Below are 13,066 nucleotides of genomic sequence, written 5' to 3'. Positions count from 1 at the left end.
ATAAGCTGTTTAGAAAAAGTTGTTTTGAAAAGAGATCGTAATAATTCTGTTATATCTAAAATTGTCAATTTGAATTATTATGAGGGCAAAATTGTCAATTTGTATGCTTAACCCCCCCAAAACCCTCCAATTTGGGGGAACTTTAAAACCCCCAAAACCCTCCAATTTGGGGACTTTAAAATTGAACAAATGAAGCCCTTCTAAACCCTCCAAAACCTTTCCCTTGTTTTTTAAAACTCGCAAACAAGGGTTTACCTCTCCGTAAGCCTTTCCTTCCCCTCCATTCCCCTCCAAAACCCAACTCGCAAACAAAGTCTTCAAGAAAACGGCGTTGTTTCTATTTTTGCTCTGTATAGGGTTTTCCAATTTAGAGTTTCCCCTTTTTTGCTGAAACCATCTTCAATCCTCTCTATTTATTCTAATCGTTCCCCCAGAAGAAAACAATAATACGCCCGCAACTGGAATCGTTTCTGCATAGCACACCATGAATAATTTCCTCATCTAACACGTGTACCACATCAACATATTCAAGGTTCTTCTACCATTCTCTTTATGAATCCTTATGTTCTCTCTTAATTTTCGTTTTGTGACTTCTTTTTGGGACATATTTTAGCTACATCGGATTCATTTGAATTGATTCATGTTTTTGAAATTTCTAATTAGGGTAGTTTTTATTTCTATGTGCAGGTTCAAAGTTGAATTAAAGGGATGTGTATTGGCAGCAGAGTGCTTCATCTCAAGGTATATGTTCCGTAACCATAGCTAAATCGTGTTCAAAAAAACTGATTATGTTGTATTCAATTTGGTTTTGCAACCGGTTGAACGACTGAAAATCCATATCCAAATTCGTACCTGTCTCACTTCACTTTAGCCACATCTTTTTTTGAAGAGGCACTTTAGCCACATCTATAAAATAAATTGCTTTTATAATGTTTTTTTTAAGTCAAATTATTTTTATACTACAATCTGTCCTCAATGGTGGGGAATGTGGCCTTCGTAGGTGCATTTGTTGCTTTCTACTCCATTTACAATGGTCACCAACATTAAACACCCTTCAACATCCACTTTTTCAATTCCCAACACTCCACATCATTTTCTCTCTCTTAATTCAACACTCATTCAACTTTAACCTCTTCAATGGTTTTTTTCATTCAACACTCTACCCCACCACCTTTTATTTCTTATTCTTATTTAATTTTATATTTTTGTTTTTATAATTACATAAAATTACAATTATCGATTATAATTAAATTAAAATAAAGAAACACTGAAAAAAATTTGAAAAACAATTATTTAAATAATTTATTTTTATTTTTGGGATCCATTTCACTAAAAAGAAGATTAAAATTTCACTTAGTTTGTTAATAGAAAGATAATAATAAGAAGAATATAGTGAAAAACTTGATTTTTTTTCTGTGTCCAAATCAAATGAACCAAGTCTCTATTTATAGAGAAAAAAGAATCATGAATTTTGATATTTTTTATTATTTTTTTTAAATTAATTTACAATGAAATAATTGAGGTCTAATTATTAAAATTATAACAATCCGGGCAACCAATCATAAAGCTACACGTGTCCCTCATCATTCCACAATTCTTCTTCTCTCTCTGTTCTCTGCTTTCCACGCCCTCTGTCGGCGCGTGTGCAACACTCTCCCAATTCTGTCCAATAAAACGTCGCCACATGGCAGTTCGGCAGGATTAAATTGTGTTGAATGCATTCATCTTCTCTATCATCCATGTCATTATTCAACATGCATTAAACACACCATTGGAAAGGCATACCCTGTTGAAACTCACATTAAACAAGCCCATTGCATATGGTCAAGACCATTTACAATGGTCACCAACATTAAACACCCTTCAACACCCACTTTTTCAATTCCCAACACTCCACATCATCTTCTCTCTCTTAATTCAACACTCATTCAACTTTAACCTCTTCAATGGTTTTTTTCATTTAACACTCTACCCCACCACCTTTTATTTCTTATTCTTATTTAATTTTATATTTTTGTTTTTATAATTACATAAAATTACAATTATCGATTATAATTAAATTAAAATAAAGAAACACTGAAAAATTTTTGATAAACAATTATTTAAATAATTTATTTTTATTTTTGGGATCCATTTCACTAAAAAGAAGATTAAAATTTCACTTAGTTTGTTAATAGAAAGATAATAATAAGAAGAATATAGTGAAAAACTTGATTTTTTTTCTGTGTCCAAATCAAATGAACCAAGTCTCTATTTATAGAGAAAAAAGAATCATGAATTTTGATATTTTTTATTATTTTTTTTAAATTAATTTACAATGAAATAATTGAGGTCTAATTATTAAAATTATAACAATCCGGGCAACCAATCATAAAGCTACACGTGTCCCTCATCATTCCACAATTCTTCTTCTCTCTCTGTTCTCTGCTTTCCACGCCCTCTGTCGGCGCGTGTGCAACACTCTCCCAATTCTGTCCAATAAAACGTTGCCACATGGCAGTTCGGCAGGATTAAATTGTGTTGAATGCATTCATCTTCTCTATCATCCATGTCATTATTCAACATGCATTAAACACACCATTGGAAAGGCATACCCTGTTGAAACTCACATTAAACAAGCCCATTGCATATGGTCAAGACCATTTACAATGGTCACCTACATTAAACACCCTTCAACACCCACTTTTTCAATTCCCAACACTCCACATCATCTTCTCTCTCTTAATTCAACACTCATTCAACTTTAACCTCTTCAATGGTTTTTTTCATTCAACACTCTACCCCACCACCTTTTATTTCTTATTCTTATTTAATTTTATATTTTTGTTTTTATAATTACATAAAATTACAATTATCGATTATAATTAAATTAAAATAAAGAAACACTGAAAAAAATTTGAAAAACAATTATTTAAATAATTTATTTTTATTTTTGGGATCCATTTCACTAAAAAGAAGATTAAAATTTCACTTAGTTTGTTAATAGAAAGATAATAATAAGAAGAATATAGTGAAAAATTTGATTTTTTTTCTGTGTCCAAATCAAATGAACCAAGTCTCTATTTATAGAGAAAAAAGAATCATGAATTTTGATATTTTTTATTATTTTTTTTAAATTAATTTACAATGAAATAATTGAGGTCTAATTATTAAAATTATAACAATCCGGGCAACCAATCATAAAGCTACACGTGTCCCTCATCATTCCACAATTCTTCTTCTCTCTCTGTTCTCTGCTTTCCACGCCCTCTGTCGGCGCGTGTGCAACACTCTCCCAATTCTGTCCAATAAAACGTCGCCACATGACAGTTCGGCAGGATTAAATTGTGTTGAATGCATTCATCTTCTCTATCATCCATGTCATTATTCAACATGCATTAAACACACCATTGGAAAGGCAATACCCTGTTGAAACTCACATTAAACAAGCCCATTGCATATGGTCTTATATAATTGTTTTTGCTTCTCCAAAAGAAAAAGAAGGCATGTTATCGTTGATTTTTGCTTTTGTTGCCAAATATCCTTATGAAAACTTCATGAAAAAATAATCAAAATTGAATTTATGTATGGTTAAAATAGATACTGTTATGGATAAAATTGAATTTACGGTGGATGCCACCATTGACAAACAAATACTCTAAAACTAATTTGATTTTGAGTCATAAGTCAAAATTAATTGTCGCAATGGTCTGGAACGATATCGCATCGCAGTGATTATATAACTTCAGGCTTTTTATAAGCAAGTTTTTTGTTATTGTTTTTGTTTTTTTGCGTCAAGAGACAAGAAACACATTTGAACAAAACCAATTATTTGAATAAAATCCGGTTATAAAACCGATCATGTGTTTCTCCAACCGGTTTGAGAAAATTGTTGTTAAATTCAGTCCATTTTATCGGTTATTATGTGCGTATGGTTTGGGAACCATGACCACCCCCTTACACCAGAAATCCATAATTTTATGGCATTTCTTAGATTTTTAATTTGGATTAACAAAGTTAGATGTTTAATTGCAGAAGCTTTTGCACCATGTAATTACTTACTTACAATGTTGAATTTTATATTAAGAGAAGACCTTACTTTCTTTGGTTGTATTTTTACTAAACACTGTTTGTGTGATTGATACTGATGGTAGTAGTTTCCCCTATTCGTGTGCTAGAGACTCATTGTTAAATTAGTCTGAGAAATTGAAAGGAAAAATATGATTAGTTAAATGTGAAATAAAATTTATAATGAGAAGTTGTTGGAGAAAGTAATGAATGAAATAGAGCTAAGTATAGAGAGTGGGAAAAGTTGGCAATGTCGCCCTTTCAAAAATTTTGATGCAAGTTTGTTTAGGTGTCCAGTATGGGCAACGCTATACATAAAGGATTACCAATGTTATTTATATGTTTGTTTTAGATATTTTGTGATTCAGTTTTAATGTTGATTAAAAACTAATTTTATCAAAGAGCATTGAGAGTGCTTGGGAAAAATGTTATTAGTGTTTTTAAAATCAGTGTATGATGAGGGTGATGGTGAAGCTTTCTAACCCATGGATAAAGATTAGAGAGATGTCTTAATTACTTTTCGATTATACATTTGTCACTTTTATTGTATCATGCATTAAGGTTATCAAAACACTTTTAGAAAACAATAGAAAAATTTCTTGGGCTGAAGAACAATGGTTTTTGTTCTACGAATATTCATATGTTTCAAATCAAATGTATTTCTTTCAATTGTATATTTTTTTCACCCTTGAAAGTTATTTTACCTACAACTATTTTGAATTAATTTTATACTGACTTGAAGTCTATAGTTACAAGTTTATTTTTCTTCTCTCACCTTTATTTTATCCTTTTGCTGCACCAATAATTAGCTTCTAAATTATTATTTGACCCTGATTTAAGCTCAGTTTTTGTCAGATTGGTAGCTCTAACAAGGGTAAGGATCACACATTTATTTAAATTTTGACTACTAATGGTTCATACAAATTTAAACTACTAATGGTTCATATACATTTATTTAAATACGAGCAATATTAGAACAGTCTCTGGTAATGGTTCATACAAATTTTCATGTAACAAATTATTGAAATCATATATAAATTTATAACATGGGATTTTGATAAGAACATGCTTAGACTTCTTAATCAATCAACATAATTTCCCAACAAAAGCTTAATCTTTTTTTATTAAGAAGTCTTTGCTTTATGATGTTTCCTTATTAAAGCAAATGTATTGTGCCTTTATGATTTTAGCCCAATTTTTCTAATGTTTTGAACACTATATTTAGTGATAATAACAACTAGATTGGATTTACTTGGTGCTACTTTGGTTTTGTGTCCATATTGCCAACCAATGGTTTGAAGGAAAGTTAGCATCAATCTAATCTAGTTGTTATTATCACTAAATATAGTGTTCAAAACATTTAAAAAAAATTGGGCTAAATAAGTGTGCAACACAATCCTATAAGAGAAATCTTGCCTTGAAGCTTTGATGCTTGTCCCTTGCCTTGAATTGTCAGTGTTATGAATGTATAATAATGTGTGCAACCTTGCCTTGAATTGTCAGTGTTCTGAATGTATAATAATGTGTGCAAGAGTCTCTATTTATAGAAAATAATTAACTAGGGTTTAGGAGAAGAAAATTGGGTTTTTTGCACCGATCCAGCTTAGAAACACAAGCTGCATGCAATTTCTTCCCATAGCCAAGTGCAGATGGCACCTACTGGGGCGCAAATGGCGCATGGCCAAGCGCTAATGGCGCTTGAGGCAGCTTCCTAGGTGTGAATTCTTGCATTTTTCTCCCGTTTTCAATCTTTCTTCCGTGTGGAAACTCCTAGGAACTTGAAATGAATTTTCTTCACTTTATAATGTTTTCAAAAACCTTCTAAGAACCGTTGACTTCAATCTTCATATCCTTGATAATTCATGTGATGTCTTGATTTGTCGATTTACATGATTTCTCACTACAAAACACTCAAAACACCTATGGAGTTTCATGATCTATGATAAAAGTGAATTACAACGAATTGAGTGAAAACAATACAATATGTTCCTCAAACCATTGACAACTTCTTTATCTCTCAACTTATTTGCCTTCAAATACAAAGAAGATTACTAAAACATAGCCAAAAATGCCATATGATGCTCCGTCGTGACCTTGTTTAAAATTGGTTATTTCAGCACGTTTCTCCGTAAACTTAATCACCGAAAAGAATCGCTTCAAAAACTTCTCTTCTGACTTGTCCCAAGTTTGAATGGTACTACTCGGGATAGCCAAGACAATATTTTGGAATTTTTACCATATACCCCTACACTTATACTTTCACCTCTACAAATTATTTAAAAATCCAATTTTACCCTTTTGTCATTTGACTTCACACCCCTACAAAATACATTTTCTGTGCCAAAAGTTTCCTAGTATTTGAATAAATCTCTTGATAACTTGCAGATTGTATTTTGCAACACCCAATTATCTCCCATGTAACTATGTTAGTACAAATTCGCAGCTTTGATAATCCATTAAATTAAATGGTATTGCTTGCACATGATAATAGTAATTTGATGAAATCAAACACAAATTTTATTGAAATAAAAAATTGAAAAGAGCATTGTAGAATAAAGAGGAATCATAGATCAATTTCATTTTGGGGAAATTTATTTTGTAAACCATTATTCTTTCCCGTGTTGTAAGGTAAAAACATTCGTAGATGCAAAATTGAAGGAAGGATTAATAAGAAAACTAAAGGTTATGTGTTGAAATCATATAAGAAAAACAAGGAGAATCAGAAAAATTGAAATGGTGAAGGAGAAGGAAGAGAGATGGAATCAGCTTTGTGGGGGTGAAATCCAATGATATAAAGGGTAAAATTGAAATTTTCTTCTTACTTGTAGGGGTGAAAGTATAAGTGAAGGGGTATATGATATAATTTCCCAATATTTTGCTCTTCTTACCAAATCTAACCGTCAAAATGGGCTAGCCCATATTGATCGACCCTCCAACCCGAATAAGTTGTAGGCCTTGGACAAATATTTTTAAAGGAGATTTACTTTTCCCACCATGTGCCCTTCCTCGCGCGCCCTATTTTTTTTCAAAATTACCTTCGGAGCATTCCAGATTTTATAATCCGGATACGTCCGGATTGTATAATCCGGAGTTCACCAGTACACAGAACTGAAACAGATTTGCATGTCATTGTGGTTTTTATCATTGGATTTCAATAAATCATTATATTTGTATGTATAAAAGGCAATTAACTTAAATATTATATCAAAAAATGATAATATATATATATATATATATATATATATATATCATTATACCAAAAAGAGTTGAATTTATATCATTACACATTTCACTTAATGATATACATTTCAACTAAACTAATGATATATATCTAATCTATGGCGCCGAAAGATCAATGGAGCTATCATCAATGGCGCCGAAAGATCAATGGAGCTATCATCAATAATGTACAATTCTTCATCATCTTCTACCACCGCTTGACCCGCCGTCCGACTTAGCTCATTATAATCTACCATCCGGCTGACATATTGATGTAAGATTTTTCCTACATGTCATATAACTATGTACACGTGAGTATATATAGGATCGTTTCCACAGGGAGTTACGTTAATTATAAGCATTTTCACAATAGTTCACATTAAGGGTTTGGATATAATTTGTTTGTTTGTAACACTATATCCATAGATTACAAAAGTAAAAACGAGAGGGTATCGAACTATTTCGCTTGCGGTATAAGATAACGAGCAAGCATAACAGCAGCAATCTCTCGATCGATTAACAAATTCTAGCTTTATAACCAATATTATTACAATCATTTCTACAACATCCTTCGTGTCCAAAGCGACATCGTTATTTCCAAGTTAGCGTTTAAACATTCGTGTCCAAATTCCTTAAACGATAACAAAGTCGATCGGATAACTTAATCGACCGTGTCCAGCCTGATTAAGTATCCGAAAGCATTAAAATCTTGATTAAAAGTAATTATCAAAGGTTTACAAACTTGTCAAGAGTGATATAACATAAGATAGATTGTTATTCTAGTTCTAGATTCAAGAGTTTGTGTCCAAATCATCTTGAATCTCTTTGAAAGCATTAAAAGCAAGAATAACAACAATATTGAATCATTAAGCTAGAACCTTATATATTAAAAGATCAAAAGATTACATAATAGCTTGGTTGTTACCTCAATACTACAAAGAAGGTGATAGTTACACATAGACATGTAAACTAATGCAAGGAATGAAGGAAAGATGAAGATTCCATGCCAAGATCCTTGATGTCTCAATGAATCTAGGGTTGAATCTACTCCTTAATCACTTGCTTTGTGTTTCTCTCTATGAAATAGCTCTAACCTCTCTCTAGAAATGTATAAAAATGTTTCAATGGAATAGTGAATGACCTAAAAGAGAGGTAAGAATGCTATTTATATGTGCCTGTGTTTTTGCACCTACGCTAATAGCGCAGATTACGCTAATAGCGTGGTATGTCGGCCTATAATCTGGCCAATGGGCTTGTGCCACGTTGGCCTTGCCCTGCTTCTACGCTTCAGCTACGCTAATAGCGTGGTCCTCTGGAGCTTCTACGCTTATAGCGTAATCCACGCTAATAGCGTGTTTCTTCATGACAGCCACGCTCCAGGTGCGCCTATGGCGTAGCTCTCGGGAGCTTGTACGCTAATAGCTCAGAATACGCTATTAGCGTACTCTTCAATAGTGCTCCAGATCCTACGCCCCAGGTACGCTAATGGCGTATCTCTCTGACCTTGGGCATTTCTTCATCACGCTAATAGCGTAGGACACGCTAATAGCGTAGGACATTGAACTTTGACATTTCTTTATCCTTGCTTGTATTTTCCTGCACAAAAAGGGTAGAATAAGGCTCAAAAGCATAAATGACATATTTACACAATAATTGGAGTTTTCCATAGAGAAACTTGCAAAACAAGTCACTAAAATGCCTAAACTCCTATATGAAATATATCACTTTTAAACACTTATCACATATCTATCAGGCTAACTGTCTGCATCCTCTCGATGGTATTGTCTCCATAGGTTGCAAGTGGGAGGAATCGGACAATCATCCTTCAATTTCAATGCCATAAAATGGTTGTCATTCACATATGCTGGACACATCAACGGAGAGATACTTGGCGGCAGCGGTGGACCACATAGAGGGAAATAGGTTGCCGAGCGCCCTAACCCAATGGACAACAGAAAAACCGCTTGGTTGAATTTCTGTGCGATGAGGAAACCTATATCTGGCATTGTCATCCATTTATCCCGTAGTGCATTGCCAATACCGGCGTAGGATAGATCGTCTAAAACCTCTTTATATCGCCTATCATCATTAATCATCCTCCGATAACGGGCATTTTCTACACCGATAAGCTCTTTGTAAAGGTTGTACCGGACTAATGTGTGATCATCAACAGTCAAGTTACGTAGGACCGCAACTGCTCGGAACCCACAATGGCCATCACCGAGTACATCCATAACATTTTCAATAAATCAATGCATCCTAATTGGAATTTGGTCTTTGTGTGGTATGTGGACTTCAACGGGTGTTGGCTTCTTCGGATTTTTTGGAATTGGCTTAGGGAGTAGGAGACATGTTGCTTTTTCGTGCACTCTTTCTACTCGTCCCTGTTGACCGTGTCTGTGAACCCTATGTTTCTTGCTCCTGGGAGTCAACAATCTCCCATAGGGAAGGGGACCGCCTTGTCGATCGAATGCTTTGCTTATCTTTCTTTAAAGCTCATTTGGTGGTGACCTTATTTGGCGGTGGGCGCATAAAGGTGGTTTTCCGTAAAACAATTGTCGGAATTGTTCTTTCAAATGCACCTTCATATTGTAATCGGTGTTGATGGAAAACAGTCAGAAACATGCATTCTATTACTACTACTGATACCGTCCGGATTTTATATTCCAAAATACATAAGTTAATCCGGATTATAAAATCCGAAACTTCCCGATACACCCTTTGCATGAGCCTTAAATGCACTTGCGCTACCTCTCTGAATTATATAATCCGGAACCCATCAATTATGTCCGGATTATATAATCCGGATTACACCAGTACAGAATACAGAAACAGAAATCCTGGGCAGAACATAAACTGAGACAGTTTTGAAAAAAATACCTGAAGAATATCACATTCTGGCAATAGAGAGATGTCTGCTTTTTGAAGCTTCGGGTCAACCTCGTACTCGAACCTCAACCTCTTCCAGTGGGTGTGAATTTCTTCCAAACGGAGGGCGGTGCCGTTCTTAATCTTCAAAGCTATCATACACGCACACGGTAATCCATAAGTGATCAAACTCAAACAACCACATCTTGATTTATCCGTACCAATTTTAAGTGCTTTATTATACTCCACTACGAGATGATGCAAAGCTTCCCTTGAAATGTTCCGGATCAACCTAGACCACAAATCCTTGTCTTTGAACCGATGTTCAAGCATGATAATGCTCGTCTGAAACGAAGCATGTATTGCGGTAAGTTGCAACTCTAGCATGTCATGAATGGATTTCCAATTTTTACTCAAATCACCCATACTACTACTCAGATACTTTTTCAACCGAGCGTGTGCAGATTCAACTTTGTTTGTTGTAGTATTCCCCATATGAAGGTTTTTGTCAACCAAAAACTTCAGAAACTTCTTCTTAACCGGATCCAAAATTGTCTTTTCAACATAATCCAAAAACTTAGGAAACTTTGTGCATACAACGTTGAACCGGGTCCAATTTTCAATATATGCTTCCTCTGTTTCGGAGTCAACAATATCCAACCATACAACCATCACAATCTTCACCACCGAAGCAGGCTTGATCGCTTCCCCATTCTTGCTTTTGACATCTTTCACTTTGCAATCCAATTTACACTTTGCTCTCACATTTTGTCCAATGTGATATGAGCACAACAGAGTAGTGGCTTTAGGGAAAACCTTTTCCACAGCATTGATCAAAGCATTGTCCCGATCAGCCACAACTACTTTGGGATAGAGATCTTTGGAGTGCAACATCTCACGACACCTCTCAAGAGCCCAATAAACATTGTCTTGCCTCTCAGACATCATATAGGCAAAAGCAATAGAGAATGTTTTCATGGTAGAGGTCTTGTATGTGGAAGACTATACTTGTTTGTCTTGTATGTGGAATCCAACACAAGCACCGTGGAGAACGTGTCGAACAACTTGATAGAATCGGGATGTGCCCAAAAAATATCACTGACTTCATCAGAATCATGATACTTTCTACAATGATAAACGTAACCATTATCAACCAAAGACTTCAAGAGATGTTGAATGTCATTCCTCGTACCCCTAATGGACCGCCTATACCTGTAAGTAGCATTATAAACGTGTTTGATGGTAGTTGAAGTGGTACAGTTCCTCTTCTTTATGTTGGTAAGCATTTGCCTCGGAGGAACGTTTGAATCCACCATCTCTTCAAGGTGAACACGTTCATTTGGGTTTAGACGACCGACAATTTTATGACCTTTCAACACATCTGCCATGTCATGGTTGTGTCTACCATCACCAACTTTGAGGCTCCAATCACCAGCAGTCAACAAGTAACCTCTCAGCCGAAACGGACACTCGCATTTAACCGAACCAGCTATCTCGCGCCGACTCTTTCTCTTGTACTCGGTGTATGAACCTCCCCTTTCACTTATCAAAGTAACAAATGCGCTTCTTCCATTGCCATCGTTATCGGATTTACCAATAACAGTGGAAAAACTAAGATTCCTAGATTTCTCTCGAACCCACTCCAACAAATCATTTCGTGTTGCAAAGTTGTGTTTGGTGGTAAAATGTTCTCGCTGGTCAATACAAACAGCAACAACTGGAGGTGGTACAATAGGAGGAATAGGAGGAGGAGCATCCTCTACTTTCGAACCGCCTAGACAAATTTCAAGTTTCGGTAGTGGTGGTGGGGGATTTCCGGAATCATGCGCATCTTCAAGTAAAAGAAACGGCAACACAATAGGAGGTTCATTCTGAGGTGGAACATCATTTGGGGCATTACCAGGAACAACCATGACTGAAAACAGTACGAAGCAGAGTCAGAAAATGAACACAGTTTTTGCACTGATGCGATCCGAAAATCGTAATCTGAAACGCTTGAATACAGTCCGGAATGAAATTTTCGGAACCATACAGTACAGATCATGCAGCGTGATCAAAAGTGAATCGCTTAAAAATCGACTAGGGGAAGGTTTATATACACATTACCTTTGCATTAAGACGAAAATGATGATGTTAACCCCCCTTGATAGCCAGATTGCTGCTCCAAACCATATTTTCGCACTAATGGAGTGTTTTTTAGAGGTGTAGGGAGTGTTTGTGATAAAGGTGGTCTGCTTCAGCTAGGTTCTGGAAAACTATATATAACTTAGCTATCCGGATTACATTTTCCGGAAAAAAAAAAGTCTATTTTTCCCGCTCATTTTAAATACAGGGTGTGCGGAGTTTGTAGTCCGGAAGGTAACTACTGCGTCCGGACAAAGTTTTCCGGATTGTCTTTAACCCTTACCAACCCCAAGTTTCACAAGTCACATGAAGCAGGGTGATTTGCTAATCATTTCGGATTACATGATCCAAATTCTGTCCGGATTATATAATCCGGACAAAGGGTATTTTGGTCAAAATCACAGGGCGCGCAAGAAGGCAACAGGGTGGGAAAAGTAAATCTCTTTTTAAAGCAGGACGACCTTCTATTTTGTATGCTTATATGATATGTAAAATTATTTTGTTTGTTGACTTTACTCTAATTCACTTATGGCAATGGTTTGTAGTAATTCTAATTTTTATTAAAAAAATTATATTGATTATTATTTCAAATAAATGAAGTAATGATTTCAAACTAAATAATTATGACATTTATTTTGTGACTAAAGTTTGGATTTGCGATTGAACTAAATGAGAGAATATGGACAATATTATGACCGTTGGGAATGGTTTATACCATCATTATGAGAGTGTTACTTTTCCCACCCTATGGCCTTCTCGTGCGCCCTGCAAAAATTCCAAAAATACCCCTGGTCCGGATTATGTTTTC

General features: G+C 35.0%; 2 protein-coding genes and 1 long non-coding RNA gene across 3 annotated transcripts; 1 reads left to right on the top strand and 2 right to left on the bottom strand.

Annotated features, from left to right (window-relative positions):
- The first annotated feature begins 319 nt into the window (after nucleotides 1–319).
- Nucleotides 320–1,129, top strand: LOC146923201 (uncharacterized). The gene is made up of 2 exons (XR_015010893.1): nucleotides 320–532; nucleotides 688–1,129. It is a non-coding gene; the product is annotated as an uncharacterized LOC146923201 (long non-coding RNA).
- A 7,891-nt stretch (nucleotides 1,130–9,020) lies between these two features.
- On the bottom strand, nucleotides 9,021–9,500 carry LOC146923200 (uncharacterized). Its single transcript, XM_085711669.1, has one exon. It carries the CDS (start codon nucleotides 9,498–9,500, stop codon nucleotides 9,021–9,023), a length of 480 nt encoding a protein of 159 aa, XP_085567795.1.
- A 446-nt stretch (nucleotides 9,501–9,946) lies between these two features.
- LOC146923199 (uncharacterized) lies at nucleotides 9,947–12,053 on the bottom strand (the record flags this gene model as incomplete). Its single annotated transcript, XM_085711668.1, has 5 exons — nucleotides 9,947–10,021; nucleotides 10,147–10,689; nucleotides 10,735–10,868; nucleotides 10,923–11,070; nucleotides 11,178–12,053. Coding segments are annotated over 5 exons (1,776 nt in total), but the record flags the coding sequence as incomplete, so codon positions are not given.
- Between the last annotated feature and the right edge of the window lie 1,013 nt (nucleotides 12,054–13,066).

The sequence above is a fragment of the Medicago sativa genome, chromosome 5, assembly GCF_051527215.1.
Source record: "Medicago sativa cultivar Bolivia chromosome 5, Bolivia_mono, whole genome shotgun sequence".
Lineage (NCBI taxonomy): Eukaryota > Viridiplantae > Streptophyta > Magnoliopsida > Fabales > Fabaceae > Medicago > Medicago sativa.
This window is presented reverse-complemented; position numbering and strand designations above follow the sequence as displayed.

Coding starts and splice junctions, on each gene's coding strand:
- LOC146923200 (XM_085711669.1), bottom strand. CDS start 9,500: ATGGATGTACTCGGTGATGGCCATTGTGGGTTCCGAGCAGTTGCGGTC.